Here is a 27,800-nt window from a genome sequence, read left to right as displayed (position 1 = left end):
CACCGACCGCGGCGGCAGCAGCAGCAGCAGCGAGAGAGAGAGGCGGCGGCGGCGGCGGGGAGCACGGCCAAGGCTGCCCAGCGGTGCCTCCTCCACACCGCCCCCCCTCCCCGCCGCAGCAGCACCGGAGACAGGTAAGCGCGCACCGCCGCCGCCTCCCGGGGCCGGTGCCCACGTGCCGCCCCCACAGCCCGGGCTCCGGGAAGGCGGAGGGCGGGGGCCACCGGAGCGCGCAAACGGTTCCGGCAGCGGCGGTGGCAACAAAGAAGACGAATGACCCCCACCCCCCAGTCCCGGGGCTTCGGGTGAAGGCAGGCGGAGGGCCCGGGCCACACGGGGACCCGGTTCTGGGAAGCGAGGGCGAGGGGGCGCCCCGCGGGGGGCGGGGGCGGCGGCGCCTGGCGCCGGGGCTCTGGCCGCCTGACAAAACCATCCCCCGGAGCCAGGCGGCGGCGAGTCGGCGGCGGCTCCATCCGGGGCTTTGCGGGAGGGGGAGGGGACGGAAGCCGAGAGGGCGGGCGGCGGAGCGGAGGAGGGAGGGAGGGAGGGAAGGAGGAAGGGGAGGGGGGCGATTCGCGTTCCGTTCCCCGTCGCCGGTCCCTCCCTTCCCGCCGCCACCGCGAAGCGCGTCCCGAACGGCGGCGGCCGGTGAGCGTCCCGCGCTGGAGCCCCGAGAGGCGGGCCCGTCAGGTGCGTAATCCTTCCGACGCCTCGCCGCCGCCTGCTGCTGTCGCCGCCGCCGCCGCTGCTTCTTCAGCGGCAAGGCCGCGAGCTGCGGAAGTGGGTTTGGGGGAGGGGAGCGGGGAGGGAGGGGGAGGGGAGGGATCCGGTCGGACCGGAGCAGGCCCGGCCTCTCTGGCTCTTCTCCCAGCTGCAGCGGCTCCTACAGCTGCTGCCGCTACTGCTGCGGCTCCGCCTCCCCGCTCGCGGGCGGGGGCGCGCACGCGCGCTTCCGGCCTCCTCGGGTCTCGCGCTGTCTCCCGCTCTCGCGCGCGCTCTTCCCCTCGCCCTGTCTGGCCACCTCCCCGCCCCCGGCGCCGAGCTGCTGCGCCGGCCCGGGCGTTGCGCACGGCGTAGGCGTCGGCATTGTGTTAAACTCCGCGGGACTTGGGCGAGCGCGCGCGCGCACGCGGGACTGAGGGTGGCGGAGAGCGTGAGGCGCGGCCCGAGTGCGTCGCTCCTCCCCTCCCCTCCCCTCTCCTCTAGCTCCCTCGGGGCTGGGGGCGGGGCCTGGGTGCCCGGCGCCGCGGCCCCGCCGGGCCCCCCTCCGGTCCGGGCGGGCCCGGCCCGGCCCGGCCCCCGCCCCTTGAGGCGGGGCGGGGCGAGGCTGACGGGGCGGCCGTTGGGCCGCTCTCGGGCGGGCGGGGGAATGCGGGCCTCCTTGGGCGCTGCCCGGGGCCGCCCGCTGCGGCTTCTGCAGCCGGTGTGGGCTCGCTGAGCGGCGGCCTCGAGCTTCCGCTCCACGGGCGATCTGCACCTCGGATAAGCCGAGGCTCGCCCAGGACTGCGCTGTGGTTTCTTGGCTGCTTGGCCTTGGGCCGTGGGACCGGCCTCCGAGCCGCGCTCCCCGCAGATGCGGCCCTCACACTCGGATAGGGCTCCGCGGAGGGGAGGCTGGAGCTCGGAGGTTGCTTCCCGGGGCCAGAGTCGTTTTCTCTGTGTGGCGGAACCCCCAAACCATGAATTTTTAAACAAGGCTGCATAGAGAACTGGTAATGGCCGAAGATGCTTTAAGAAGCAACGTTGTTGTCACTTTTAGCTGGTAGTGAATTAAGAGGGCAATGAAGAAGGCAAGGGCAGCAGAGCAGGCAAGAAAGTGATTGGGTGGAGTGAAAATGCAGTTATTGCTACGCCATTTACTGCATGAACTTCATCTGCTGAACTCCTAATTATGCCCTAGGGAAATAACCCAGGCCCGTTGCTCCCCCCTCTGTCTGCAGTGTTCATTAGCTCTTCATCTTACAGCCCGCTTAGAGTGTGACTCTCAAAAGTCTATTCATTTTCATAGGTTATTGTTTTAGTGAAATAAAGCATTAAAAAGATCGGTGTCCCGGGGCTCAAGGAGAACTCTAAGGTGCTCTGGATTTCCTTAAATGGGCTGCCCAGTCCTCTCTAGGACGGATCATCTGTTCTGACCCTAATGGGTCACTGGAGTAGGGTGTAAATACCAACAGCATTTTTAGTCTGAGGGGCTTGACATTTTAAAAGAAAATCAGAATTAAGAAGTTTTAAACCCTTATTTCTCTGATTTATTAGAAGCCAAAATTAATTGTTAAAGTACATTTTTATTTTGCATTACAAGTAATCTTGTGTGTCCAGGGCGTTTTCAAACTGCTGAAAGTAATTTTAAAGACGCTTATGACTAATAACTACATTCCTTTAAACTGGGCGTTTCTCACTTAATGTGTGGTTTGTAGAAGTTTATTTTCTAGCCAAAGAATTGACCTGTTATTGAAACCATCACAAGATCTCAAAGTATAAGAAGTGGTATCCCAGTGGTATTAGTGTCACAAGCAGTCAGCAGTGGAGTTCTGGTCGAGAGTGGCAGATAAACTAGCGCCAGAGCTTTGCTGCACGGCCCAGCTGCATGCTTGCCAGTTTTAAAGCTTTTCTTCAAAAAGGGTGTAAATAAATGGTGCTCCCCAAACTCTTCCACTGGAATCCTCCAGCAGCAGAGAATAAACACTAGATGTATCTGCCACCATGACCGTTTCTTTTTTATCTTATGATTAATATGAACTTTGCACTATCCTCCAAAATCTGCACTTTTGTGATATGAAAATTTTATTAAATAATATAAAATTGTAGGTACCGCAGTCCTTCAGGAAAATAGATTGCCCTGTATGCATGGTCCTGTATCCATGGTCCTGTATAGGGAGATGTGCTTTCCCCATCTTTTGAATCATGGACCAGAAGCAGGGCATGAAGGAAACAGCTACGGCTGGCATACAGCCTTTGCTTGGGATCAGCTTTGTTGGAAGTTGGAGACTCTCCTGCCATTTCTTAACCTGTATCTTGCTGCTTCACCCCTGGACCCACTAGCCTTTCTCTTGAGTAACTTTGAACCTTTGGACAAGTAGTGCATTGCCAGGCCATCGCAGTTAGGGGGGAACTGCTGGTCAGCTGGAGACTTTATCATAAGTTTCAAAATACAGCTGACAAAGGGGCATTTGTTACTTTTCCTACTTCTGTATGATCTTTGGGTCATAAAGCACGGCCCTGAAAAATCAAAAAGAGAATTGCAAATTGTTTTTTCCCTGAAGAAGAAAAGCTTTAACATTCTAATCATTAAATCAACACTTACTAGCCTGGTGGGCTACAGTCCATGGGGTCGCAAAAAGTCTGGACACGACTGAGCAACTTCACTTTCTTTCTTTCTTTACTAACAACATTTTTTAATGCTCAAGTAGGTTATAATTTTTATTAGCAAATTCAAGTGAAATAATTAAATATTATTTTGAATCCACAGTAAATAAAGTCAGTGTTTTACAGTACTGATAAGCCCTTAAGAGAGGAGTCAGTAGCCATAGAGCGAACACTTGTGAGGAGTTGGCTGTCCAAGAAAGATGGTTACGACCTCTTTGTTTTTTCTTTCTTTTATTTTTTAGTGCAAAGGCCAAGCTTGAGACTTGTATTTTAGGCTCAAATGCATAATCTTCTGCTCACATGCATCAGGTTTGTTTGCATCATGTAATATTCACACATTAATAAAACTGTGCAGAAAAATAAGAATTTGTAAAGCACATTACTGTATCTGGCTAAGTACTGATCAAACAAATTTTTTACTTTACAAGACACCTTCATGTACAGTTTCTTTCGTGTGCACTCCTGAGTTCTGCATGAAGCAAGGGTAAACATCAAAACTGTGAGAAAGTATCAAAGTATACAGACGTGCTCCTACACACCACCTAGTCATTCAGATTCTCCAAGTCCCCAAAGTGATTCTCAACAGGGATTGTTTTAAATGTCTGCCATCCCCTGTGAATCCCCAGGATCTTTTCACTTTCCAAGAGGTCAAAGCTATTTTCATATTGATACTAAGATGTTACTGGCCTTTTTCACTGTTGGCAAAATGTGTCAACACTGGGGAGGTCTGCATAATTCAAATGAGCTGACGTTTTCCAAATGACGAGTGGACGACATTGTCATGAATGGGTAAAAGATTGATTCAAAATGCAAGACACAGCAATGAATTTCACCATAGTAGAGCAGGAAAATTTCATTCATTGATATACTTTAAGATCCCATAACTAACCTTTAAGAAACTACCGCTTGTCAAGTTTTGGTATAATATCAAAGAATAATATCCACAATTACCTGAAAAGGCTTTTAAATGCTTTTTTATTTTCAACTATGTATGTTGGTGAGACTAGATTTTCTTTAATACTCAGCCAAAACAGACATCGCAACAGAATAACTGGAGAAGCAGGGTAAATACAGAATCCAATTGTCTTCTATTAGAGATTTGTAAAAATACAAAAAGATACCACTTCAAATTTTAAAAAAAGTGCCACTTCACTTTTTTTTATTATTTTGGAAAATATTTTTTTCACAAAAAATGTGTTATTTATATTAATGTGCAATGGGCTTATTATTGCTATGTCTAATTGAATTAATATTTTTAAATTTGTCTTAATTTCTAATATAAATATCAATGCTTATATTCCATATAAACAAAAGCTCTTTGATGTACAATTATAAAGAGTGTGAGGGTTCCTGATGCCAAAAAACTTGAGAAACCCTGAAATAAAATATTGAAGTAAATTATTCCATTAAGACTGATCTAAAAATACATTTGGAGCTCCTTTCTGGTATATATTCTGAGCTATATTCTGATTATATTTTCCTCAGATTTCCTCAGATTATATTTCCTAGTCATGATACAGCATATGAAAAAGAATGGCAATCTACTTTGGGATTACTAGAAGCAAATTAGGTTTTAAATTTTGCTGCGTGGTCACATTAGGTTTCCTTAAATTTGATTGTAGCATAATACCTTTAGAATTCTTGCTTTAATATCAACTCTTTATCAGCATAAACCTCTGACCTGCTTCTCCTTGACACCTAAACCATCCATGAACTGCCTCCTTCTGACCTTAACTTATACTCAAAATAAAAACTAATTTTAACGTTAACTTAAGCAAAATACAATTTTAAAGAAATATTTTACAAGTGCATTGCTATCCAAAGTCAAAATAAGTGCCATTGGTTAGTGTATGTCCCTTCTTTTTGTAATTTCTGTGGTGGAGGATTAACTAAAGAAATGTTAAGAAAAATATGCCAGTCTGTCACCACAACTAAATAAGATACATTTCCTAGCCTTGAAATATGGTTTTAAAATATATTAAAATTCAAACAGCTAGCCTCATTCAAGTTTACTTTATAGGCCTTCAAATATTAATTATTAATAATACTAATTGAAAAAGCTATTTTTTTCCTCCTGGTAAGTGGTCTAAACTACTTGGAAGAATCAATCTTACTTGTGGATAGTGCTTTTCTGTTACTGATGTGTCCTGTGCATTGCAATATTCATTTATGCTTCACTTTAATAAAATCAAAGACTTCAGAGGACCCTTTTAGTGCCCTTGAAATGGGTAGTCTAAGTGGTATTTAGTATCTTAGAAGGGCTATTATCTTTAAAAAGTGAATCATCAATTCCCAAAAGCTGTTTTGGTCTCTGTTCTTAAACCAAAAATGAAGGAGGAACTTGAGTTGTCAGAGTATAATGTGATTATATTCATCCCATTCAGCCGTTCCTCCAAAAGATGAGTAACTTAAGGATCAGCCCACCGTGTATCTATGTGATGGCAGCTAAAAGTACTGGTCATCTAGGTAGTGTCCCATTTTCAGAGTGATTCAGTGGTAAAAGCCAAAGCATTAAAGTATTATTAATCTGTTTCAACATATTATGTCTTATAGTCTCTGAATTTACTTAAGAAAAAAACCACCTTGTACAAATATACATATATGAAGAAGACATTCTATGAAATCCCACTTTTAAGAATTGACTCTCTTCTTTATCTCTAATTTTCTTTAGTTCCTCTGCTCACAATTCTGATTTGGTAAGACAAATGATTTTTTGTTTGTTTTGTTTAAGGTACATTTATAGTGTTGAATGGGTGGGAGCTTTATTATATAGGTCGTCAGTTTTACATCAGGTTGTTGGCCCTCTGTGACTGGGACTGATGGTGCTGTCACTCACCTAGGGCCAGACATCCTGGAGTGAGAAGTCAAGTGGGCCTTAGGAAATATTACTACCAACAAAGCTAGTGAGGTATTTCAAATCCTAAAAGATAACATGGTTAAAGTGCTGCACTCAATATGCCAGCCATTTTGGAAAACTCAACAGTGGCCACAGGACTGGAAAAGATCACTTTTCATTCCAATCCCAAAGAAGGGCAGTGCCAAAGAATGTTCAGACCACCATACAATTGCGTTCAAGGTAGTGCTCAAAATCCTTCAAGCTAGGCTTCAACAATATGTGAACCATGAACTTCCAGATGTTCAAGCTGGATGTAGAAAAGGAAGAGGAAATGGCAGAGATCAAATTGCCAATATCCATTGGATCACAGAAAAAGGAAAGGAATTTTTTAAAAGTCTGCTTCTTTGATTACACTAAAGCCTTTGTGTGGATTACAAGAAACTATGGAAAATTCTTGAAGAGATGGGAATACCAGACCACCTTACCTGCCCCCTGAGAAATCTGTATGCAGGTCAAGAAGCAACAGTTAGAGCTGAACATGGAACAGTGGACTGGTTCAAAGTTGGAAAAGGAGTATGTCAAGGCTGGGTATTGCAACACTGCTTATTTAACTTGTATGCAGAGTACATCATATGAAATGCCAGGCTGAATGACTCATAAGCTGTAATCAAGATTGCCAGGAGAAATATCAATAACCTCATATATGCAAGTGATACCACCCTAATGGCAGAATGTGAAGAGGAACTAAAGAGCCTCTTGATGAAACTGAAAGAGGAGAGTGAAAAAGCTGATTTAAAACTCAGCGTTCAAAAAACTAAGATCATGACGTCCAGTCCCATCACTTCATGGCAAATAGATGGGGGGAAAGTGGAAATGGTGACAGATTTTATTTTCTTAGGCTCCAAATTCACTGCAAACAGTGACTCCAGCCATGAAATTAAAGGACACTTGCTCCTTGGAAGAAAAGCTATGACAAACCTAGACAGCATATTAAAAAGCAGAGACATCACTTTGCCAACAAAAGTATATAGTAAAGGCTATCATCTTCCCAGTAGTCATGTACGGTTGTGAGAGTTAGACCATAAAGAAGGCTGAGTACCGAAGAATTGATGCTTTCGAACTGTAGTGCTGGAGAAGACTCTTGAGACAGAAAGACCTTGGACAGAAAGGAGATCAAACCAGTCAGTCCTAAACGAAATCAACCCTGAATATTCATTGGGAAGACTGATGCTGAAGCTCTGATATTTTGGCCACCTGATGCCAAAATATTGGAGCTGACTCACTGGAAAAGACCCTGATCTGGGAAAGATTGAGGGCAGGAGGAGAAGGGGGTGGCAGACGATGAGATGTTAGATAGCATCACTGACTCACTGGACATGAGTTTGAGCAAACTCCAGGAGATAGTGAAGGACAGCAAAGCCTGGTGTGCTGCAACTGACATGGGATCACAGAGTCGGACATGACTTAATGACTGAACAACAATAGAGCAAGGTAGTATTGTGGAAAGAGTGTGAAATTTATTCCCAGAATAAATTTATTCCCAGGGTTCAGTGGACCCTTTTTAATTTACAGTTTTAATGTCTTTGAACTATCATGTAGTGATTTAAGGATATGACTTCTGGAGTCAGACACACCTGGCTTCTCCAAAGACTTTCTGACATAAATCAAGATTTTGGAGCTCCAGGCCAATTCCAATATATATAGAGACCAACAAGTTCTCTATGTCCCAACTGGAGTGTCTCAAAGTATCTCAGTCCCAACACGTCTGGATCTAACCTCGTGATTATCTCCCACAAAACTGGGTTTCTGCCCGTATGTCCTCGCCTAGGGGAGAATCACATGATGTATGCAGTTACACAAGTTAGAAGTCTAGGGCTTGTCTAAGATACCTTGATCTCCCCCACCCGCCTCCATTTAATCCACCAATCAACCAGTCCTATTGATTTTTTTTAATCTTCTGTGTTTTAAATTCTGTCCATCTCCCTTTGTCTTCATCAGCACCATCCAATCTGTCATCTGTCTTATAGACCACTGGAAGACCTCCCCTCTCAACCACTTCTAACAGGTCTCCTCTTGCCCCACGCTGTGCCAACACCCTCCCCCTCCCCAACCCCCAATTTGGTTAGCCCTCCAGCTGCAGCCATCTGACCATGTCTATCAGCTCAGAATGATACATACATCATAGGCGTCTGGTCATGTCGCCCTACTTCAAGTCCCCTTTGGCAGCTCCTCTGGCTCTTAAGATACAGACCAGAATCCTTAACAAGACCCGAGTCTCCCACTTCACCTGCCTCGTTTCTTCTCTGGCTCTTTGCCCTTCAGTGTCATTGACCTTTTTTCTTAGTTCCCCAGTTGCATCTTGCTCCCTCCTATCTTAAGGCCTTTGTAGATGCTGACCCCTTGGCCTGGGATATTCCCATCTTTGCCCAGTTAACTCTTCTCTTTCAGTTCAGTTCAGTTCAGTAGCTCAGTCGTAGCCAACTCTTTGCAACCCCATGGACTGCAGCACGCCAGGCCTCCCTGTCCATCACCAACTCCCAGAGTTTACTCAAACTGATGTCCATTGAGTCGGTGATGCCATCCAACCATCTCATCCTCTGTCGTCCCTGTTTCCTCCTGCCCTCAATCTTTCCCAGCATCAGGGTCTTTTCGAATGAGTCAGCTCTTAGCATCAGGTGGCCAAAGTATTGGAGTTTCAGTTTTGACATCAGTCCTTCCAATGAACACCCAGGACTGATCTCTTTTAGGATGAACTGGTTGGATCTCCTTCCAGTCCACAGGACTCTCAAGAGCCTTCTCCAACACCACAGTTCAAAAGCATCAACTCTTTGGCACTGTGCTTTCTTCATAGTCCAACTCTCACATCCATACATGACTACTGGAAAAGCCATAGCTTTGACTAGATGGACCTTTGTTGGCAAAGTAATGTCTCTATCTTTTAATATGCTATCTAGGTTGGTCATAACTTTACTTCCAAGGAAAATTTCATGGCTGCAGTCACCATCTGCAGTGATTTTGGAGCCCAAAAAAATAAAGTCTGCCACTGTTTTCACTATTTCCCCATCTATTTGCCATGAAGTGATGGGACCAGATGCCATGATCTTAGTTTTCTAAATGTTGAGCTTTAAGCCAACTTCTTCACTCTTCTCTTTCACTTTCATCAAGAGGCTCTTTAGTTCTTCTTCACTTTCTGCCATAAGGGTGGTGGTGTCATCTGTGTATCTGAGGTACTGATACTTCTTCCTGCAATCTTGATTCCAGCGTGTGTTTCATCCACCCCAGCATTTCTCATGATGTACTCTGCATATAAGTTAAATAAGCAGGGTGACAATATACAGCCTTAACGTACTCCTTTTCCTGTTTGGAACCACTCTGTTGTTCCATGTCCAGTTCTAACTGTTGCTTCCTGATCTGCATACAGGTTTCTCAGTAGGCAGGTGAGGTGGTCTGGTATTCCCATCTCTTTCAGAATTGTCCACAGTTGATTGTGATCCACACAGTCAAAGGCTTTGGCACAGTCAATAAAGCAGAAATAGATGTTTTTCTGGAACTCTCTTGCTTTTTTGATGATCCAGCGGATGTTGGCAATTTGATCTCTGGTTCCCCTGCCTTTTCTAAAATCAGCTTGAACATCTGGAAGTTCACGGTTCACGTATTGCTGAAGCCTGGTTTGGAGAATTTTGAGCGTTAGTTTCCTAGTGTGTGAGATGAGTGCAATTGTGCGCTAGTTTGAGCATTCTTTGGCATTGACTTTCTTTGGGATTGGAATGAAAAGTGACCTTCTCCAGTCCTGTGGCCACTGCTAAGTTTTCCAAATTTGCTGACATATTGAATGCAGTACTTTAACAGCATCATCTTTTAGGATTTTAAATAGCTCAACTGGAATTCCATCACCTCCACTAGCTTTGTTCATAGTGATGCATCCTAAGGCCCACTTGACTTCCAGGATGTCTGGCTCTAGGTGAGTGATCACACCATCATGGTTATCTGGGTTGTGAAGATCTTTTTTGTACAGTTCTTCTGTGTATTCTTGCCACCTCTTTTTAGTATCATCTGCTTCGGTTAGGTCCATACCATTTCTGTCCTTTATTGTGCCCATCTTTGCATGAAATATTCGCTTGGCATCTCTAATTTTCTTGAAGAGATCTCTAGTCTTTCCCATTCTATTGTTTTCCTCTATTTCTTTGCATTGATAGCTGAGGAAGGCTTTCTTATCTCTCCTTGTTATTCTTTGGAACTATGCATTCAAATGGGAATATCTTTCCTTTTCTCCTTTGCTTTTTGCTTCTCTTCTTTCACAGCTATTTGTAAGGCCTCCTCAGACAGCCATTTTGCTTTTTTGCATTTCTTTTTCTTGGGGATGGTCTTGATCCCTGTCTCCTCTACAATGTCACAAACCTCTGTCCATGGTTTATCAGGCACTCTGTCTATCAGATCTAGTCCCTTAAATCTACTTCTCACTTCTACTGTATAATCGTAAGGGATTTGATTTAGGTCATACCTGAATGGTCTAGTGGTTTTCCTTACTTTCTTCAGTTTAAGTCTGAATTTGGCAATAAGGAATTCATGATCTGAGCCACAGACAGCTCCCGATCTTGTTTTTGCTGACTATATAGAGCTTCCCCATCTTTGGCTGCAAAGAATATAATCAGTCTGATTTCAGTGTTGACCATCTTGTGATGTCAACGTGTAGAGTCTTCTCTTGTGTTGTTGGAAGAGGGTATTTGTTCTTTATGGTCCAAATCTCACATCTGGAGGGAGGCGGGAGGGGGGATCGGGATGGGGAACACATGTAAATCCATGGCTGATTCATGTCAATGTATGGCAAAAACCACTACAATATTGTAAAGTAATTAGCCTCCAACTAATTAAAAAAAAAAAAAATCTCACATCTGTGCATGACTAGTAGAAAAATGATAGCCTTGACTATATACCTTTTTTGGCAAAGTGATGTCTCTGCTTTTTAATACGCTAGATTTAATATGTCTAGGTTTGTCATATCTTTTCTTCCAAGGAGCAAGTGTCTTTTAATTTCATGGCTGCAGTCACTGTCCACATGCTTTTGTTATTAGTCATTATAATTAGCAATGAAACAAATACTAAGAAGACAGTATACTATGGTATTGATCAGGATTAAATGATGTGTGTAGAGGGTTATTATAATCTATAAAGCACTGTTAAGAACATAATTACTAGCATGAAGAAACACGAGGTGACATGTTAAAATTGACAATTTCTTCCAAAATGCAGTACACATTAAATTGATGAGAATTTTAGGTTAATCTAGAAAAAATAGAAATTGAACTTTTACCCCAATCACCCTACTAGTCACAGACCAACGTGTGACTGGAACTCAACACTCTTCTTCTCTCTAAACATATAGTCATTTGTTTAATGAATACTGAACACCAGACAGTATGCTTAGGCACATGAGGTAAAATAACAAATGGTAAGACTCAATGCCAACTCTCCAAAAGCATCAGGTAGGTTCACACGTCCTCTGGAGGCAAGAAGACCCTCCAGTCTTGAAGGTCAGGGGAATTTTGCAGAGGACAAGTAGAGGGTAGGGGAAGGGACAGGTGGTCAGTGGTGGGTTCCTCTGCAAGGGGCACGTTCCAAGGCCCAATTCAGACTGGTCCCATCTCCTGACCATGAGAGTAGAAATTGGGTTGCTGAGCTGCTCAACTTTGAGAGGGAGGCCTCTGAGCAGTGAGGGTTATGTCCTGTTAGGAGCCCAAGAATGGCCTGGGCATTGAGGATCTTCTGTGCAAGATCTTCTGTGCAGCTTATCTCCCTGTTCATCCAGAATACCCCAAGTGAGTAAAATACATCATTTTCTCTCCCTTGTCATCAACACACTCAAATGAAACTGAATTTGTGATAATGCTTGGACTTTTAGAACAGATACTTGATGATCACTTGGTAAAGACCACTATACGGACAGTCTTGAATCAAGAAAACAATTATGCATAGCTTAGTGTCATAAAGAAACATTTTATGTTGTAGTTTTGCTTATGTTCCATATGTTGAATACAGTACCACTGAACTTCCTCTAGAAGTATATTCTGACATTATGTCCACCTTTTTATGTAGAAAAGCCCTCCATTCCTAATAGGTATGTGAATATTTGATGTATTTTCTTGCAAAATAAAGAGGGAGCACACTCTATCAGACCCCTAGTTTCAGGATTGGTTGGTTTGTTTTTAGTAGGTCTGGGCAGCCCGGAAGTCTAGAAACCAGTAGTTGAGATTAGCACTAGAGCATGGAGTGCAGGGTGAGCAGTGGTGGGGTCATCTGGGGTCATACAAGCCATGCTGAGGAATGTGGCTTTCATCCTGCAAGCCGCAGGGAGACTCCAGAGGATTTTCAGCAGGATGGTAACATCAGATTTGCCCTGGGAGAGGCAGTTCTAGCTAACCTGTTCCGTGTGGATAAATGGGAGAGGCTTGAGCTGGAAACAGGGAGATGTGCAGGGAGGTAGAGTTACGGCAGGGGGTGGAATGAAGAGTTTTAATTGGCAGCAAGTGGGTGTCTGACCAACATGGGTTCCTGGCTTGGTCAAGGGGTGGATGATGGCACCACGCGCTGCGCTGTGGATACAGATGGAACAGGTTTGTGTCGATGGCTTTTATTGTCCTTTGGGGATTTGAGCTGATTTGCCTAGTCTGAATGTAGGGCTTGTGCGGGACAGCCAAGTGGGAGCGGAGTGAATTGCCACGGAGAGTCTGCAGAGAAGCGGGCTGTGGACCAGAGGCAGGGGAGCATCTGCAGAAGAGGAACTCTGATGGGGGTTAAGATAGAATAAATAGCCAGAGGTGAGAGGAAAACCAGAGTGCGTTGTCCTGGAAGCAGGGCTGAATATTTATGGAGCAGGAGGGAAGGGTATTAAATGCCGCAGAGAGGTCAAATAAGCTACTCTTGCATCGGGCTGGGGAAGAGGCCCTCAGTGACCTTGGTGGGCAGTGCAGGGCAGCAGGAGTGATGCGGTTGGGTGAGCAGTCGATGGTGGGAAGAGCAGATGTCCATTTCCACAAAGGGAGGGTAGCCTGGAGCAGAGCCAGCCCATGAAGACGCGCCGACCTCCGCTTACGTGGCATTGTACGAGTAAAGCCTCATGGAAACGATTATGAGGGGGCTGCTGGGGCAAGAGCAGTACTGTCAGCCGGGCCGGGGTGGAGGGGCCCAGTACCCCATCCTACCCCCTTTTCTCAGGCTCATTCATATACGTAAGAGTCAGGGGGCAGTGATTTCTCCCTGAAAAACACGTTTTTGGTCTCTAAGATTTTAAAAAACTGATGCACATGGATTTTCCTCCCATGTGAATTATGAACCTGTAACACATTTTCTTTGTTTTTCCTCCTTTCATTTGGTTTTTCCACTTCTCAGAGACTCTAGACACGTGTTCTTCCTTCTGTATTTGAAAAACACTTTCAGTTCTTTTTCTATTCTAGATGGTCCTAAATTGAGATCCTAAAATAACTAGTAGACCCTCTTTAAAAAGAAACATTTTGCAGTTTTATCATAGTTTTATTCTTATCATCTGAATACGATACTTATGTTCGTCTGTTGATGGAATGAGGTGGGGAGCCATACATTTTGCTAAATCGAAGAGATGATATATATTCGTTAATGTAAAAACCCCAAACCTCAAAAAAAAAAAAACCCAAACCTCAAAATCATCCTATAAAATATTGATAAATTTGGTGAAAATTTTATATGTCAAAAATTCTCTAAAACAGAATCAAAAGAAAGTAAGAAAAATATTATCAACGTCCATGACAGAGGGCTCATTTCTTTATGTACAATAGAGTTTTGTAGATCGATAAGGAAAAAATAAAATAACCTGACAGACAATGGGCAAAACTTATGAAGAGAAATAAGAGGAAATAAAAATATACTTCAATTCATCAAATTCATAGAAAGTAACAAGTGATATTGGCAAAGATTCTTTAAAAAGTGTTAATACCCAGTGTTGGCTAGAGTGGGGGTAAATGGGTAGAGTTGGGGGTGGATGAATGCTAGTGTGTGTCCTTAATATTTGAATCTCTTAGAGCAATGTTTACACTTTAAAGTAGCCATTAAAAATCTCCAGTTAATTTTAAACAAACATACTTGTATGTAGTATGTTCCAGCAAATCAAATGAATTCCAGTTTAAATCCCACTTCTTGTACTTATGGATTCTAGTATCTTAGGCAAGCTACCTAACTTCTCTAAGCCTGTTTCCTCCTTTGTAAAATGTGGGTATCATCTCTGTACTAAAGTGTTAGTCGCTCAGTCGTGTCTGACTCTTCATGACCTCATGGACTATAGCCCACCAGGCTCCTCTGCCCATGGAATTCTCCAGGCAAGAATACTGGAGTGGGTGGCCATTCCCTTCTCCAGAGGATCTTCCCAACCCAGGGACTGAACCTGGGTCTCCTGGATTGCAGACAGATTCTTTACCGTCTGAGTTACCAGTGGGCAGCAAGACCTCACATAGCTCAAGTTAGTGTGAAAATAAATGAACGACATAAAGAAATGAATGGTTAATGGTAAACATTCCATAAACAATAGCCTCCTGTTACCATCAAAAGATAAATAGTTAACTCCTTACTGTACTTGTCAATGAAAGTGACACCCAAAGTTGCCTGAGCGTGGATGTGTTCGTTATCAGAGTCGGGGCCATGATAAAGCAGCTCAGCCCAGTTTTCTCTAAAAGGTATGATACTTTTTGTAGAGAAGGGCAAGTTAGCGTTCTGGCACTTTCCAGAGAACAGCTTTGAAGACTAGTTTCTAGAGTTCTATCCTGGTCAGATTAGAGTGTGTTTCTTCATCACCCCAGTTACTTTGCCAGCTGGCAGCATCTCTGGCTTTCATCATGAGCCCATGCCTTTTCTCTGTCTCTTGTTCCTCATCTTAGTGCTTTGGCCTTCTCTGACAGGTGCAGAAGACACTGGGGAACTAAGTCCCCTATCCACACCATCAACGTTCATGTGCAGGGGAGGCTACAGTCCAGGTCTTCACACTCAGGAACTACAGCCAACATGGTTGGCTCTCCTGCCTCTCCTTCTTGGATCGAGCTCTTGATAGAAAACACGAAACTTGACATTCTGGGGTCTTGCTTTGTGAACTGGATCAGTCTCTTAAAGTGTCATTCCACTTTGCTCATTTATTTTAGGGCACACTTGTCAATTTCTGAATCTGCCAGATCATCTCTAGAACAGGAAGGAGGTTGGGGAGCTGAGCACCAGCTGAGCAAGAACCGATGTTTCTGTTTCTGTTTCTGTCTTTAAGTTTATTGGTAATGCTTTCTCCACAGTTGCTTCCCTGATTCTGAAGTTAAGCATCATAGATATACATTTTTTAATCTAATTAATTAATGTGTGATGAGCTTTTCTCTGTCAACTTTTTGAGATAACTGTGTATTCACATGCAGTCACAAGAAATTATAGAGCGATCTCATGCACACTTTACCCGGCTTCCACTAATGGGACCACTTTGCAAAATTCTGCTCCCATTGTAACCAGGGTACTGACGTTGACACAGTTGAGCTGCAGAGCATCTCTGTCTCCACAGAGCTCCCTCCTGTTGCCCTTCTACAGCCAAACAGCATTGCCCTCCTCTCCCCTCGCCCCTCCACCACTCACCTGTTCTCCATTTCTGTAATGTTCAAGAATATTATGTAAAGGGAATCATACCATATGTAGCCTTTGGGCACATAACTCACCCAGGTTGCTGCATGTGTCTGTAGTTCATTTCGTCTTAAGGCTGGGTAGTTTCGTGTGGTGTGGGCATACCACACTGTTTAACTGAAGGGCATCTGGGTAGATTCTAGTTTTTGACTGAGGAATAAAGGTGCTGTGGATGTCCAAGTACTGGTTTTCGTATGAACCTAAGTTTTCATTTCTCTGGGATAAATGTCCTTGGGTACAATTTCTGGATAGCATCATAGTTACATACTTGGTTTTAAGAGAAATTGCTGTTTTCTAGAGTGGCTACACCATTTTACATCCTTACCAGCAATGGTATGAGTAGTCCATTTCTCTGCATCCTCGCCAGCATTTGCTTGTTGATATTTTATATTTTGGCCACCCGGATAGGCATGTAGTGAATGTCACTGTGGTTTTCGTTTGCTTTTCCCTAATCGCTATTGAACATCTTTTCACGTGTTATTTTGCCATCTGTGTTTCCTCTTTGGTGCAATGTCACTACAAGTCTTTCTCCCATTTTCTAATTCAATTGTTTTTGTATTAATGAGTTTTGAGAATTCTTTATATATTCTTGATATTAGTCCTTTATCAAATTTTTTTCTCCTAGTCTTTGGCTTATTTTTTCATCCTCTTAGCAGGGTCTTCTTCAGAACAAAAGATTTTAATTTTTCTTGCTGTTGTTATTTAGTCACTAAGTTGTGTCCAACTCTTTGGGACCCCATGTACTGTAGCCCACCAGGCTCCTCTGTCCATGGGATTTCCCAGACATGGATACTGAAGTGAGCTGCCATTTCCTTCTCCAGGGGAGCTTCCCAACCCAGGGGTTATACTGGAGTCTTTTGTGTTGGCAGGCACTTTCTTTACTACTGAGCCCTCTGGGAAGCCCTTTTAATTTTTATGAAGTCTAATTTATCAATTCATCCTTTTATAGACTGTACATTTGATGAATCCTAGATTCTCTTTAGATTCTGTCCCATGTTTTTCCCCAAAAGTTATAGTTTGGTGTTTTCCATCTGAGTCTGTGATGTATTTTGAGTCATTTTTATGTAAGATATGAGACAGATTAAAATTCTTTTTTTTTTTTTTTTCATTTTATTTTAAAATTCTTTTTCTTTCTGTTTCCCAGTTGCTTTTTTTTTTTTCTTTTTCGTTTATGGGAGTCCATTGGATCCCACAGCATTTTTGAAAATTGTTCTTTCTCCACTGAATTATTTTTGTGCCTTTGTCAAAGATCTACTGTACATATTTATGTGGGTCTACACCTGAGTTCTGTTCCATTGATCTATGTGTTTATCCCTCTGTCAGTACCATGCAGCCTTCAATACTATAGCTCTGTAATACCTCTCAAAATTAGATAGACTGATCCCTCCCACTTTATTCCTTTTTTAAGAACTGTTTTAGCTAGCCTAGTTTCTTTGCCTTTACATAAACATTTTAAAATACTCTCGTCTGTATCTACAAAAAAAAATCTTGCTGGGATTTTGATAAGAATTATAGCAAACCCATATATTGATATAGAAAACTGATTTATATTATGTCTTCCTAAACATACAGCATGTCTCTTCATTTATTTAGATCTTTGGTTTCTTTCATCAGCATTTTCTAATTTCAGTATACAAGTCCTATACATGTTTTGTTTGATTAACATTTTTGTATTTCATTTTTTTGTAATTGTAAATGATTTCTAATAAATAAATTTGTGTCCACATGTTCAGCATTAGTATATAGAATTACCATTGACTTGTATGTTTATCTTGTATTCTGTGGCATGACCAAAGTCATTTAATAATTCCAGGAGGTTTGGTATATACTTTGGGATTTTCTATGTAAAAGTCATGTCATCTGCAAATAGGGACAATTTTATTTCTTCCTTTCCTGTCTGTAAGCCTTTTATTTCCTTGCTTGCTTTATTGCACTGGCTGAAACAATTACGTTGAATAGTATACTATATTGGATAGTGGGAACAGACATCCTTGCCTTGTCCTCAACTGTAAGGAGAAAGCGTTTGCTCTTTCTCACCATTAACTATGTTATTAAGTATAATGTTGATGTATGTGTGCTGGGTTTTGATGAATGCTATTTGCCCATGGGAAGGAGCAGTTTCCTGATGCGATGCACTCGCTCTCCCAGAAGCAGTTCCCTTGATTTAGTTAGATTGAGGATACGCGGTTTGCTAGAGTGAAGGAGGAATAATGAGCTTAGAATTTTGAAGATTCAGATTTAAATTTTGACTCCCCCCGCCCCCTACCATCTGACCAGATGGCCCTTGCTAACGTGACTATTTACCCCTCTCGAAGCCCATTTCCTCCTCCACCAAAGAGGGAGAAGAGCACTTGTCCTGTGTCCTCACCCTTGAGGAATAAGGGATGTGGGGTTACGATAGCCCTGCCAAGGCTTCCCTGTCTACACAGCAGGAGCTGGAGTATTGCCCAGACTTACTGAGATCTTTCTGTCTTACTCTGCTGTGCCCCAGCCAGCACCTTAATTTACTCATCTCTCTGGAAGGTTTGACAACTTCTTTTTTTTTTTTTTTTTGGTCTAACAACTTCTAATGGATCATTAGAATTTGCATTTGAAATCTTAAACTCAAAGACCAAAGACCCAGAAATGTTTGCTGTCTGGCAGGCTGACTGCTCAAATCTGGTTCCTGGTTCCCACACTTAAACCATCTGTATAAACTCAGGCAAAGCATGCAGTCCCTGAATTCCCCATCAGTTTCATCATCTGTAAGATGGGAGAAATGATGGAACTAATTGCCAGGGCTGTTGTGAAGACTGAATTTATATCACGTTTCTAGCAGTGCCTGACCTATTAGCCATGTTCATTACTGTTGGTGACTATAAGGACACATACTGATTTGTGAACCACCTTTCTTAAAAAAAAAAATTGTTTGCCTTGCAGATTTTTTAAAAAATGGATTTGGCCAACCATGGACTTATTCTCCTGCAACAGTTAAACGCTCAGCGAGAGTTTGGTTTCCTGTGTGACTGCACGGTTGCCATCGGCGATGTGTACTTCAAGGCACACAAATCAGTTCTTGCTTCATTCTCCAATTACTTTAAGATGTTGTTTGTCCATCAGACCAGGTAACTAACGTGGTTGATAATAATCTAATGACTGTAGCCTCTGACCTTCCACGGCCCTCTTTCCCACTGAACCTGCTCTTTGCCCTCATCAGGACCATGGTTCTCATGACCTCTCCCTAGGCTCCCAGTCCCTCGTGACCTCACCTTCCCCAGGGAGCCCCTCCACCTCCAAACAGCCGTGCCCAGTCCAGATCGGCAGCCTGGGGTCCACTAGGAAGGCAGCTTTCTCCTCCAGCCCTGCCCCGAGTGTCCCCTTCCCCCTCCCCCCAACTGGACTTTGAGTATTTATCCTTAGTCTCCTAATGAGAAGCTTGGCAGCATGAATTCCCACCGTGTCCTTCTTTTCTCCCCTAAAATGACTCAGTCTCCTTATTTTTCTTCTTCCCATCTGTTCTATCTTGGAGAAAAGAGCCCCTGGTTTCTAAGGAAGACGATCCTCCTGCTGCCCTCACGTTCCCAGGTTCGCCATAGTTTCTATTCTGCATTTTTCATTTTTACCTGGTACCCTCCCCGGCATCCCCGAGTCTGTGAAGGCTCAGCACTTCTGTGACCTTGCTGTCCACCGGCCTGGTGGTGCTGCTTCTCCTTGCTGCACTGTGAAAGTTCCTCAAAGGGTGGTCTATGGCTTCACCTCTCCACTCTTCATCCCACTCTTGGTCTCCACGGGGACTGCGGTTTCCACCCCATCGCCCCACAGACCTCATTTCTCCCAAGGTCACCTCTTCATCAGAACCCCCGCTGTCCTCGCAGTCGCTGTTGCCCGTGTCCTGTGCAGCACTTGCGCCTGTTTCCTTCCTTCTTCAGGGTTGTCGTCTGCATTTTGATGACTCTGAATCCCCCTTGTTTTTCTGCCTTCTCCACAGGCGCCTCCTGCAGTTTTGGTGAGTTGAGTCTCCTCGCTGCTTTCTCTCTGCCTCTCCTGATGGGCGCTCCTCTTTTCCTGGACCTTGCCTCTGCTGGAAACCAGTTCACAGCCCTGGCCTTGCTCTTTCTCTGTCTCCAGAACTGTTATTTCCCAAGGCCCCAGGCTGGCTGCTGGACATCTAGAATTGAATCTTTTATCTCATTTTGCATGTCTGCATCTGAATTAAGTCTGCCCAGAAGTGCCTCTGGCTTCCCTATTTTATTTTTTTCATCTTCAAGTAACCCATACTTAAAATCTCTCTAAAACTGTCCCCAAATCATGTTTTCTTCACAGTTACCTTTCACATTAGTTCCTTCCTTCCCTTCTCACCTCCATTTCCTAATCATTTCCCATATTACTATCAGATTAATATTCCTAAGCACTGCTTTGATTGGGATGTGCCTTTGTTCCAAAACCTGTCAGACTGTGTTATTCTTTTGATTGGAAACCTAGAGGACACTCATCACACATCAAAGTAGCACACAGATTCTTCTTTCTGTCCTTCAAGGCCCAGCAGGCATGGAGCCTGACCTCCTTCCAGCCAGTTTCTGAAGGCACTCCCCCGGGACACTCCATCCCCCACTGGAACCACACTGTTGGCCTTGCGCCCGCTCCCTGAGCCCTAGTCCATAGGTCACCTCCCTGACCCCCCCACACCCCGCCCAACAGTCAGGTGAGCTGAAATGCTCCAAGCAGTCTTTGCCTCTCTGACATCTCAGAGCGCTTTATTCATGCCATTTTGTAAGAGCGACATATTTTCCCTTTGTTGTTGTTGTTTGTGTACTTACCTCCCTTCCTCTTTCGTAAGATGCTGGAGGGCAGACATTCTACAAATGTTTTGAAAGTCACAGCCTATAGTTCATGGATTTGTGTATAATAGCCACTTGATAGACGCTTAGAGGAGCAGAATGGGTGGTTAATAGGATTGATGGCAGATGGAGGTTGCTTTATCTTTCCACACTAAGGATGCCCCCTCCCCTGATCCTTTATTGCTAATGGATACTGGAAGTCTCAACACAATGAATTAAACTGCCTTGCCAAGGGGCTGGTTTTCATTTTGAGGAATAAAAGAATACATTGTAATGATTTTTAAATAGATGCAGGAAACTGACTATAAGTGTAGTTATTCAGTCACTAAGTCGTATTTGACTCTTTGTGACCCCAAGGAAGTGTAAGTGTGGAGCAGTGAGCAAATACCCTTCTAGTAACAAAGGAGTGTGATATCAGTGCAGAGAGGAGCCCCAAGTTTAAGCAACAGTGTGTTATTGCCCGGGAGCCAGCATGTGCTGTTTGGGGAAGGAGAATGCTTAGGCAAAGACCAGAGCCCTGCTTTTAACTGCTGACTACTGTAGAGATGCAGAAGCTGAAGCTCCAATACTTTGGCCACCTGATGCAAAAAACCGACTCATTAGAAAAGACCCTGATGCTTGAGAGATTGAAGGCAGGAGGAGAAGATGGTGACAGAGAATGAGGTGGTTAGATAGCATTACTGACCCAATGGACATGAATTTGAGCAAACTCCTAAAGACAGTGGAAGACAGGGGAGCCTGGGGTGCTGCAGTCCATGGGGTCACAAGAAGTTGGATGTGACTTAGCAACTGAACAACAACAGCAACTGTAGAGATAGATCAAGAATAGTTTTTCACACTGAGAGAGTGTTTTATGTCCGTAGTTACCACTAGATGTCTCTGTCTTATGGATGCTTGCTAAGTATAACTTTGATAGCGTCTCACATAAAACATTTTTAAATCCTTATTTTCCAAGTTTTTTAAGCCCATCTTTTACTTAAAGGGTCTAGTGAAGGAAAGATTAAAAATGTAAATGACTATGGAAGTTTTTAGGAAGGGCTTGTAGCTTGTTCGAAAACTGTATTTTTCCTCCATAAAAGTGTTATGTCCAACATACATCTGCAAACCAAACCACTTATGTGTAAGTATATTGTAGACAGCTGTTTCCTGCCCAAAAGCCTGGGAAATGACCAGAGTGGCCTAGAGTGAGCTGAGCAATTGACAAGAGGTCTGGCTGCCTGGCAGGGATAGCCATGGAGGACATTGGTGGCTGGAATGTGACATAAGGAACTATTTAAACTTTTTAAGTGTCTTGAGTGTATCTATGTACTTCTGCTTTAAGGGGAAAAAAAAAAAGAGATGAAGATGAACAAATCAAGATAAATTGGTGTCTGAAAACCTCTCTGGGCCCTGAGTGCTGACCGCAAACTCCAGGGCCCCACTGCTTTCTGCCTGGGTCTCCTCACCTGTCCCCTGGGCCCCAGAGTTTTTCTCTCTGTAAGCCTTGCTGAAGTGTGGACAGGGCCTTCCCAGCCCCATCCCTTCTTTGCCCTCAGAAATTGCACGAAGTTCATTAAAATTTGAGAAGCTTACTATCCAGTCACCTCCATTTGCAGTCAATAGAGGACAACTCAACTTATACAATAACCAATAAGGGTGATAAAATTTACAACAGAGTTTTTCTGGAAAGGGACCCCGCTAGGGATTTACCTTTCATGGAGGCTGAAAAATCTAGCCAGGCCTAGGATTTCCGCCCTTCCCTTTTCTTTGCTGTGGAGGCAGGGGAACTCACCATCCTTCCTCCTGATTGAAGGAACATTCCATCCCCAAAGATGGTAACGTTCCCCAGTGTCTAGGAGGTAGAGAATTCTGACCCGGGAGGCACAGGTTCAAGCCGGGGACAGGAAGATCCCCTGGAAGAGGAAATGGCAACCCACTCCAGTATTCTTGCCTGGAGAATCCCATGGACAGAGGATCCCAGCAGGCTACAGTCCACGGGGTCACAAAGAGCTGGACACGACTGAGCAACTGAACACACAAGTCCCCAAAGAACAAAAGGCGCCCTTTAGGCTCCTGGGGGTGATTTGCATTTTTCAAGGCCTGTGGTTTCCCATTCTCTAGCCTCTGCCTGGCCCTGGAAAGACTCCCCACTAGTTCAGTCTTCAATCCAGAGTTGACTGTTTACATTATGAAAGTTTTCTTCACCACACCAAATCCCTGAAGGTTTATTTTGAATATTGAATTTCCCTAGAGCATCTCAATATGTTCGACTATACACAGAATATTGTTGGCACTTACATTGTGCTTAAAGGGAAGGACCACCTGCATTGGCATTCCTATTTAAAGGAATATAAATAATTGAAAGGACTATAAAAAAGTCTCCAAATACAGACATGAGTGATCTGTGTGTCTTTTAAAAACAGTCACATAAATTCTTTCCCTTTCTGCTGTCAAAGGGGTGGTAGTTTTTATGCTTGATCTTTGCTTATAAAGACTATATTCTATAAAACCTTCCATACTTTATAGTCAGGACATTTTACACATGATTATTTGTATGCAGGCATCTTGAAATTTACACACATTGATGGCAATACAGTAATTATTCAAGTATATTTTATCACAGCTTTAAAAGCCATTTAATAGTCACTTGCCTCCCCCCTTCTTTAACAGACTAAAATACTAAATTTAGAAGAGCAGATTATACTGTCTATTTTAGCATATTGGAAAATACTTAAGATAAATAGTTAAAAGGCCCAAAAAGAGTCATAATAGTAATAAGTGGTATAATGAAAAATGATTATGAATTCTAAAAGCATTCAAGGCAAATGTCTTTGAGGTTGAAAAATGCATTGTCAGTAGAATATATTCACTCAGTAGGTGATAGCACATATACCTCATGTAGATCTTTATCTCATCAATTTATGGTGATGTTTTAGGTTTTCTTTCTTTACTGATGATTTAGGGAGGGTTCTTGGGAGCTTTTTGTTATTACTGCTTCAATCTACACTCTTTCTAGGATGATGCAAACACTGAAGTCTGCAAGTTAGACCATCAGTTTTGCCACAACTCCTTTTGGTACCTCATATAAGCCACTGAACCTTGGGGAATCTCGGTTTCCATATCAATCATCATTCCAGATCTGCCCCTTCTACACAGGATTGTTTTAATGGTCCAAAGAATCTTGGTGTCTTGGCTTAGAAGTTAGACTCAAATTTAAGTCCCACCACTTACTAATACTGATACTGAGTAAGGTATAAATCCCTTTGAGCCTCAACTCCTTACCTGTAAAGTGTGAATTGTTGTTGTTGAGTCACTCAGTTGTGTCCGACTCTTTGAGACCCAGTGGATTGTAGCCCACCAGGCTCCTCTGTCCATGGGATTTCCCAGGCAAGAATACTGGAGTGGGTTGCCATTTCCTTCTCCAGGGCCTCTTCCTCACCCAGGGAGTAAAGCTGAGTCTCCTGCATTGGTAGGCGGATTCTTTACCACCGTGCCACTTGGAAAGCTCCAAAACGCGAATTAATGGCAATGCAATGAGAAAATGCCTGTAAATCCCAGCTGCAATTCCAATGATGAGGATGATTATATTTGATAAACAACTGAGTCATCCCAGAGCTGCTTTTCATGGGATCCAATGATACCGGGATGGTGATCGGACTCCATTGGAGCTGGAATGTGGCTTGCCTTCCTGGTTCTTCCCAGGTCTGCTGCACTCTGCCCTTCGTGCTGGAGAGAGCAGAGGGGTTCAGAGCAGGGACAGAAGGTTTAGTTTTTCTTACTTTTGTGGTCTTACTCTTAGGCACCAGTCTAACTCCCCTATGTTATGTTGTGCCTCCTATCTTAAAAGATCTGCTGAGTTCCGGATGGCATTGAATCAATACAAAGTCCGAGACGTTTAGCTGAGAGATGCGCAGTCAGGGATTCTTAAGTATTTACTGGGTCATGGGCCACTCAGCAACAGATCCTCTCCATAAAACACAAAGTTGTTTATAAGTGATATAATTTTACATAGGTTACTAGGAGAAAGACTACTTCAAGAGTCTATGCGTTGTTACCATATTTCTTTAACACGAATTACCCTTTCTCAGTCCTTTAAAATAATCTTTACCGTATTCCTGTCTGTTCTATTAAGAAGCCTATTAAGGTTTAGAGTTAAATTGCATAGGTTCCTGTTGGAACACTTTCTTGAGTGTTCCAGTTCATGAAACTCACAGTAAGATATGGGAGATGGGTCTTGTTTCATTTGCCTCCGTAAGAGCCCTCCGGGTTTTTCCCTCGGGTTTTATGGAATCACTTGAGTCACGGACCGACATCCACTGACAGACTTTTCTCTCGTCTCTTTCAGCGAGTGTGTCCGCTTGAAACCCACCGACATCCAGCCGGACATCTTCAGCTATCTCCTGCATCTCATGTACACAGGGAAGATGGCGCCGCAGCTGATCGACCCGGTGCGGCTGGAACAGGGCATCAAGTTCCTGCACGCTTACCCGCTGATCCAGGAGGCCAGCCTGGCCAGCCAAGGAGCCTTTTCTCACCCCGACCAAGTTTTCCCGCTGGCGTCCTCCTTGTATGGCATTCAGATCGCAGACCACCAGCTGAGGCAAGCCACCAAGATGGCCTCGGCGCCTGAGAAACTCGCTCGAGAGCCGCGGCCGCAGGCGCCGCGGATGAGCCAGGAGCAGGGGCCCGAGGCCGCCCAGCTCTCCCAGCTGCCCTCCAACCTGAGCCAGGTGAACCGGACACACATGACCCCCTCAGACCCGCTGCAGACCTCGCTGTCGCCCGACCTCGTCTCCACGCCCGTTCCTCCCCCGCCCCCCGGGGAGGAGACCAACCTGGAAGCCTCCTCGTCGGACGAGCAGCCCGCGCCACTCACCATCGCCCACGTCAAGCCGAGCATCATGAAGAGGAACGGCAGCTTCCCCAAGTACTACGCCTGCCACCTGTGCGGGCGGCGCTTCACGCTGCGGAGCAGCCTGCGGGAGCACCTCCAGATTCACACGGGGGTCCCCTTCACGGCCAGCCAGCCCGGCGAGAGCCGCGTGCCCCTGTCTCTGTGCAGCAACGCGGCGGACCTCGGCAAGGACGCCATGGAAGTGCCGGAGGCGGGCATCATCAGCGACAGCGAGCTCCAGCACATCTCGGACTCGCCCATCATCGACGGGCAGCCGCACTCGGAGACGCCGCCGCCCTCGGACATCGCGGACATTGACAACCTGGAGCAGGCGGACCAGGAGCGGGAGGTCAAGCGGCGCAAGTACGAGTGCACCATCTGCGGCCGCAAGTTCATCCAGAAAAGCCACTGGCGGGAGCACATGTACATCCACACCGGGAAGCCTTTCAAGTGCAGCACGTGCGACAAGAGCTTCTGCAGGGCCAACCAGGCGGCCCGCCACGTGTGCCTCAACCAGAGCATCGACACCTACACCATGGTGGACAAGCAGACTCTGGAGCTCTGCACCTTCGAGGAAGGCAGCCAGATGGACAACATGTTGGTACAGACGAACAAACCCTACAAATGCAACTTGTGTGACAAAACGTTCTCCACTCCCAATGAGGTGGTTAAACATTCATGCCAAAACCAGAACTCAGATGTGTTCGCCCTGGAGGAGGGGCGGTCCATTCTCCTGGGCAGTGGGGACTCGGAAGTGACGGAACCCGACCACCCGGTGTTAGCTTCCATCAAAAAGGAACAGGAAACAGTGTTGTTAGACTGAATGTTACTTATGTTTTTAAAAACTGTCATTTTTACAAAGACTCTCTTCCTTCCCTTCCCCCAAATTCAGAACTCTTGTTCTCCACGGCATGATGCAAACAGGTCCCGGCCCCACTCCCCCCGCCCCTCCTGCCCCGTCCACAGCCCCTCCTCTTAAAGGCTCTGTGCATTATAAACCCGGAACATACTTCTTTAATTCAGGAGATATTGGAAAGATAATGGTCAGTAGTACTTATAAGCTCATAGACTTGGAGAAGTTTTAGATGATTTAAAAACCTACTTGGAACTAATGAAGGGTATATAACATAACAAAACAACTCCAATGCAATTTGGCAAGCTAAAATTATGACTTTCCCTGGGTAGTAAGTCTCCCTTCTCAGAAAGACAATGTCTGAAAAATACAGCATGCTTCTTAGAGATACAGTGGGGCTCTGTAACTATGCAAAATCTAGAGGTGTGGGGAAACTTCAAACCCAAGAAAACATTCTTAGTATTTATCCTCCAGGTGTCTTATTTCAGAATGCATCCTTTGAGATTATGTCCGGTTAGGAAAAATCATTAGTTGAAAAATCTACTTGAACAAAACACAAAAGAGAAAAAGTAATAATGTGATGGCAATCTTAATTTTTGGATAAAACATGACAAGCTGTGGGTCTGTGTGTTTGGAAGAGAAAATGTGTGGATACTTGCTGTAAACAGGTGAATTAATGCACATGCCTTATCTAATTGCTGGCTTTTTTCAGAGCTGAATAACAACAAAATATGTGTTTTAGTTTCCGACAAATTTGTTGGTTGTTTTAAAAATCAGACTTGAAAGTACCATTCTATAGATAGATTGTCTTTCTGAATGGAAAACAATATGCCATTCTAGCAGTTGCCAATGGTAAATTTGTTTTTAGCGCCAGTCAACTGCTTTTAAATCAGTGTGAGTATGCAGGGGGGTAAAGATACAATAATATGCATCTTACAGGGAAAGTTGTGGGTGGATGTAGGAACTTTAATGACTTTAAATGTTAATGCTGATAGTTTACTGGCAACATTCACTGAAGCATCAAAAATGGCAGAGAGAAATCAGGACAAAAAAATTGCTGTTTGGGAAAAAGCTTAATTTTGATGTTTAGTCTCCCATTTTTGAAAAAAAAAAAAAAAAACACCTGAAATTTCCTCCATTGGCCTGAAAGCAGTAAAAGTTGTCCATTAATCTTCCTTTAGGCCAATAACAGAATGGTCTCACAGGATAAAACAGGAGCCAGAAATAAGGACCGAAGGGGAAAGGGAAAAACAGTTAATAACTGTGCTGTACGTGTATGTTAAAAACTGAATATCCCGTCATCTTACTTCATGTATAGTTGAGTTCTCAGATTTGTAAAGTTTTTATACATACTTTCATTGAATAAACATTTGATTAAATGGG

The 27,800-nt window shown here is 44.2% G+C and overlaps 1 protein-coding gene across 2 annotated transcripts; it reads left to right on the top strand.

The window, feature by feature from the left end:
• On the top strand, nt 1-27,800 carry ZBTB2 (zinc finger and BTB domain containing 2). Of its 2 annotated transcripts, none has more exons than XM_043888262.1 (3): nt 1-134; nt 18,794-18,978; nt 25,016-27,800. In XM_043888262.1, exons 2-3 carry the CDS (start codon nt 18,806-18,808, stop codon nt 26,385-26,387), a joined length of 1,545 nt encoding a protein of 514 aa, XP_043744197.1. In that variant the 5' UTR covers nt 1-134; nt 18,794-18,805; the 3' UTR covers nt 26,388-27,800. The 2 variants fall into 2 exon arrangements, with proteins under 2 accessions (XP_043744197.1, XP_043744198.1); XM_043888263.1 differs by lacking the exon at nt 1-134 and adding an exon at nt 558-690.

This window comes from Cervus elaphus, chromosome 26 (assembly GCF_910594005.1).
Source record: "Cervus elaphus chromosome 26, mCerEla1.1, whole genome shotgun sequence".
NCBI classification, from domain to species: Eukaryota; Metazoa; Chordata; class Mammalia; order Artiodactyla; family Cervidae; genus Cervus; species Cervus elaphus.
Note: the sequence above shows the minus strand (reverse complement) of the source record. Positions and strands in the feature narration are given on the sequence as shown.

Bases quoted from the DNA above. Each gene is read 5' to 3' on its own strand.
- ZBTB2 (XM_043888262.1), top strand. From the start codon at position 18,806: ATGGATTTGGCCAACCATGGACTTATTCTCCTGCAACAGTTAAACGCT. The intron at 18,979-25,015 runs GTAACTAACGTG...CGTCTCTTTCAG, and splicing joins TTGTTTGTCCATCAGACCAG to CGAGTGTGTCCGCTTGAAAC.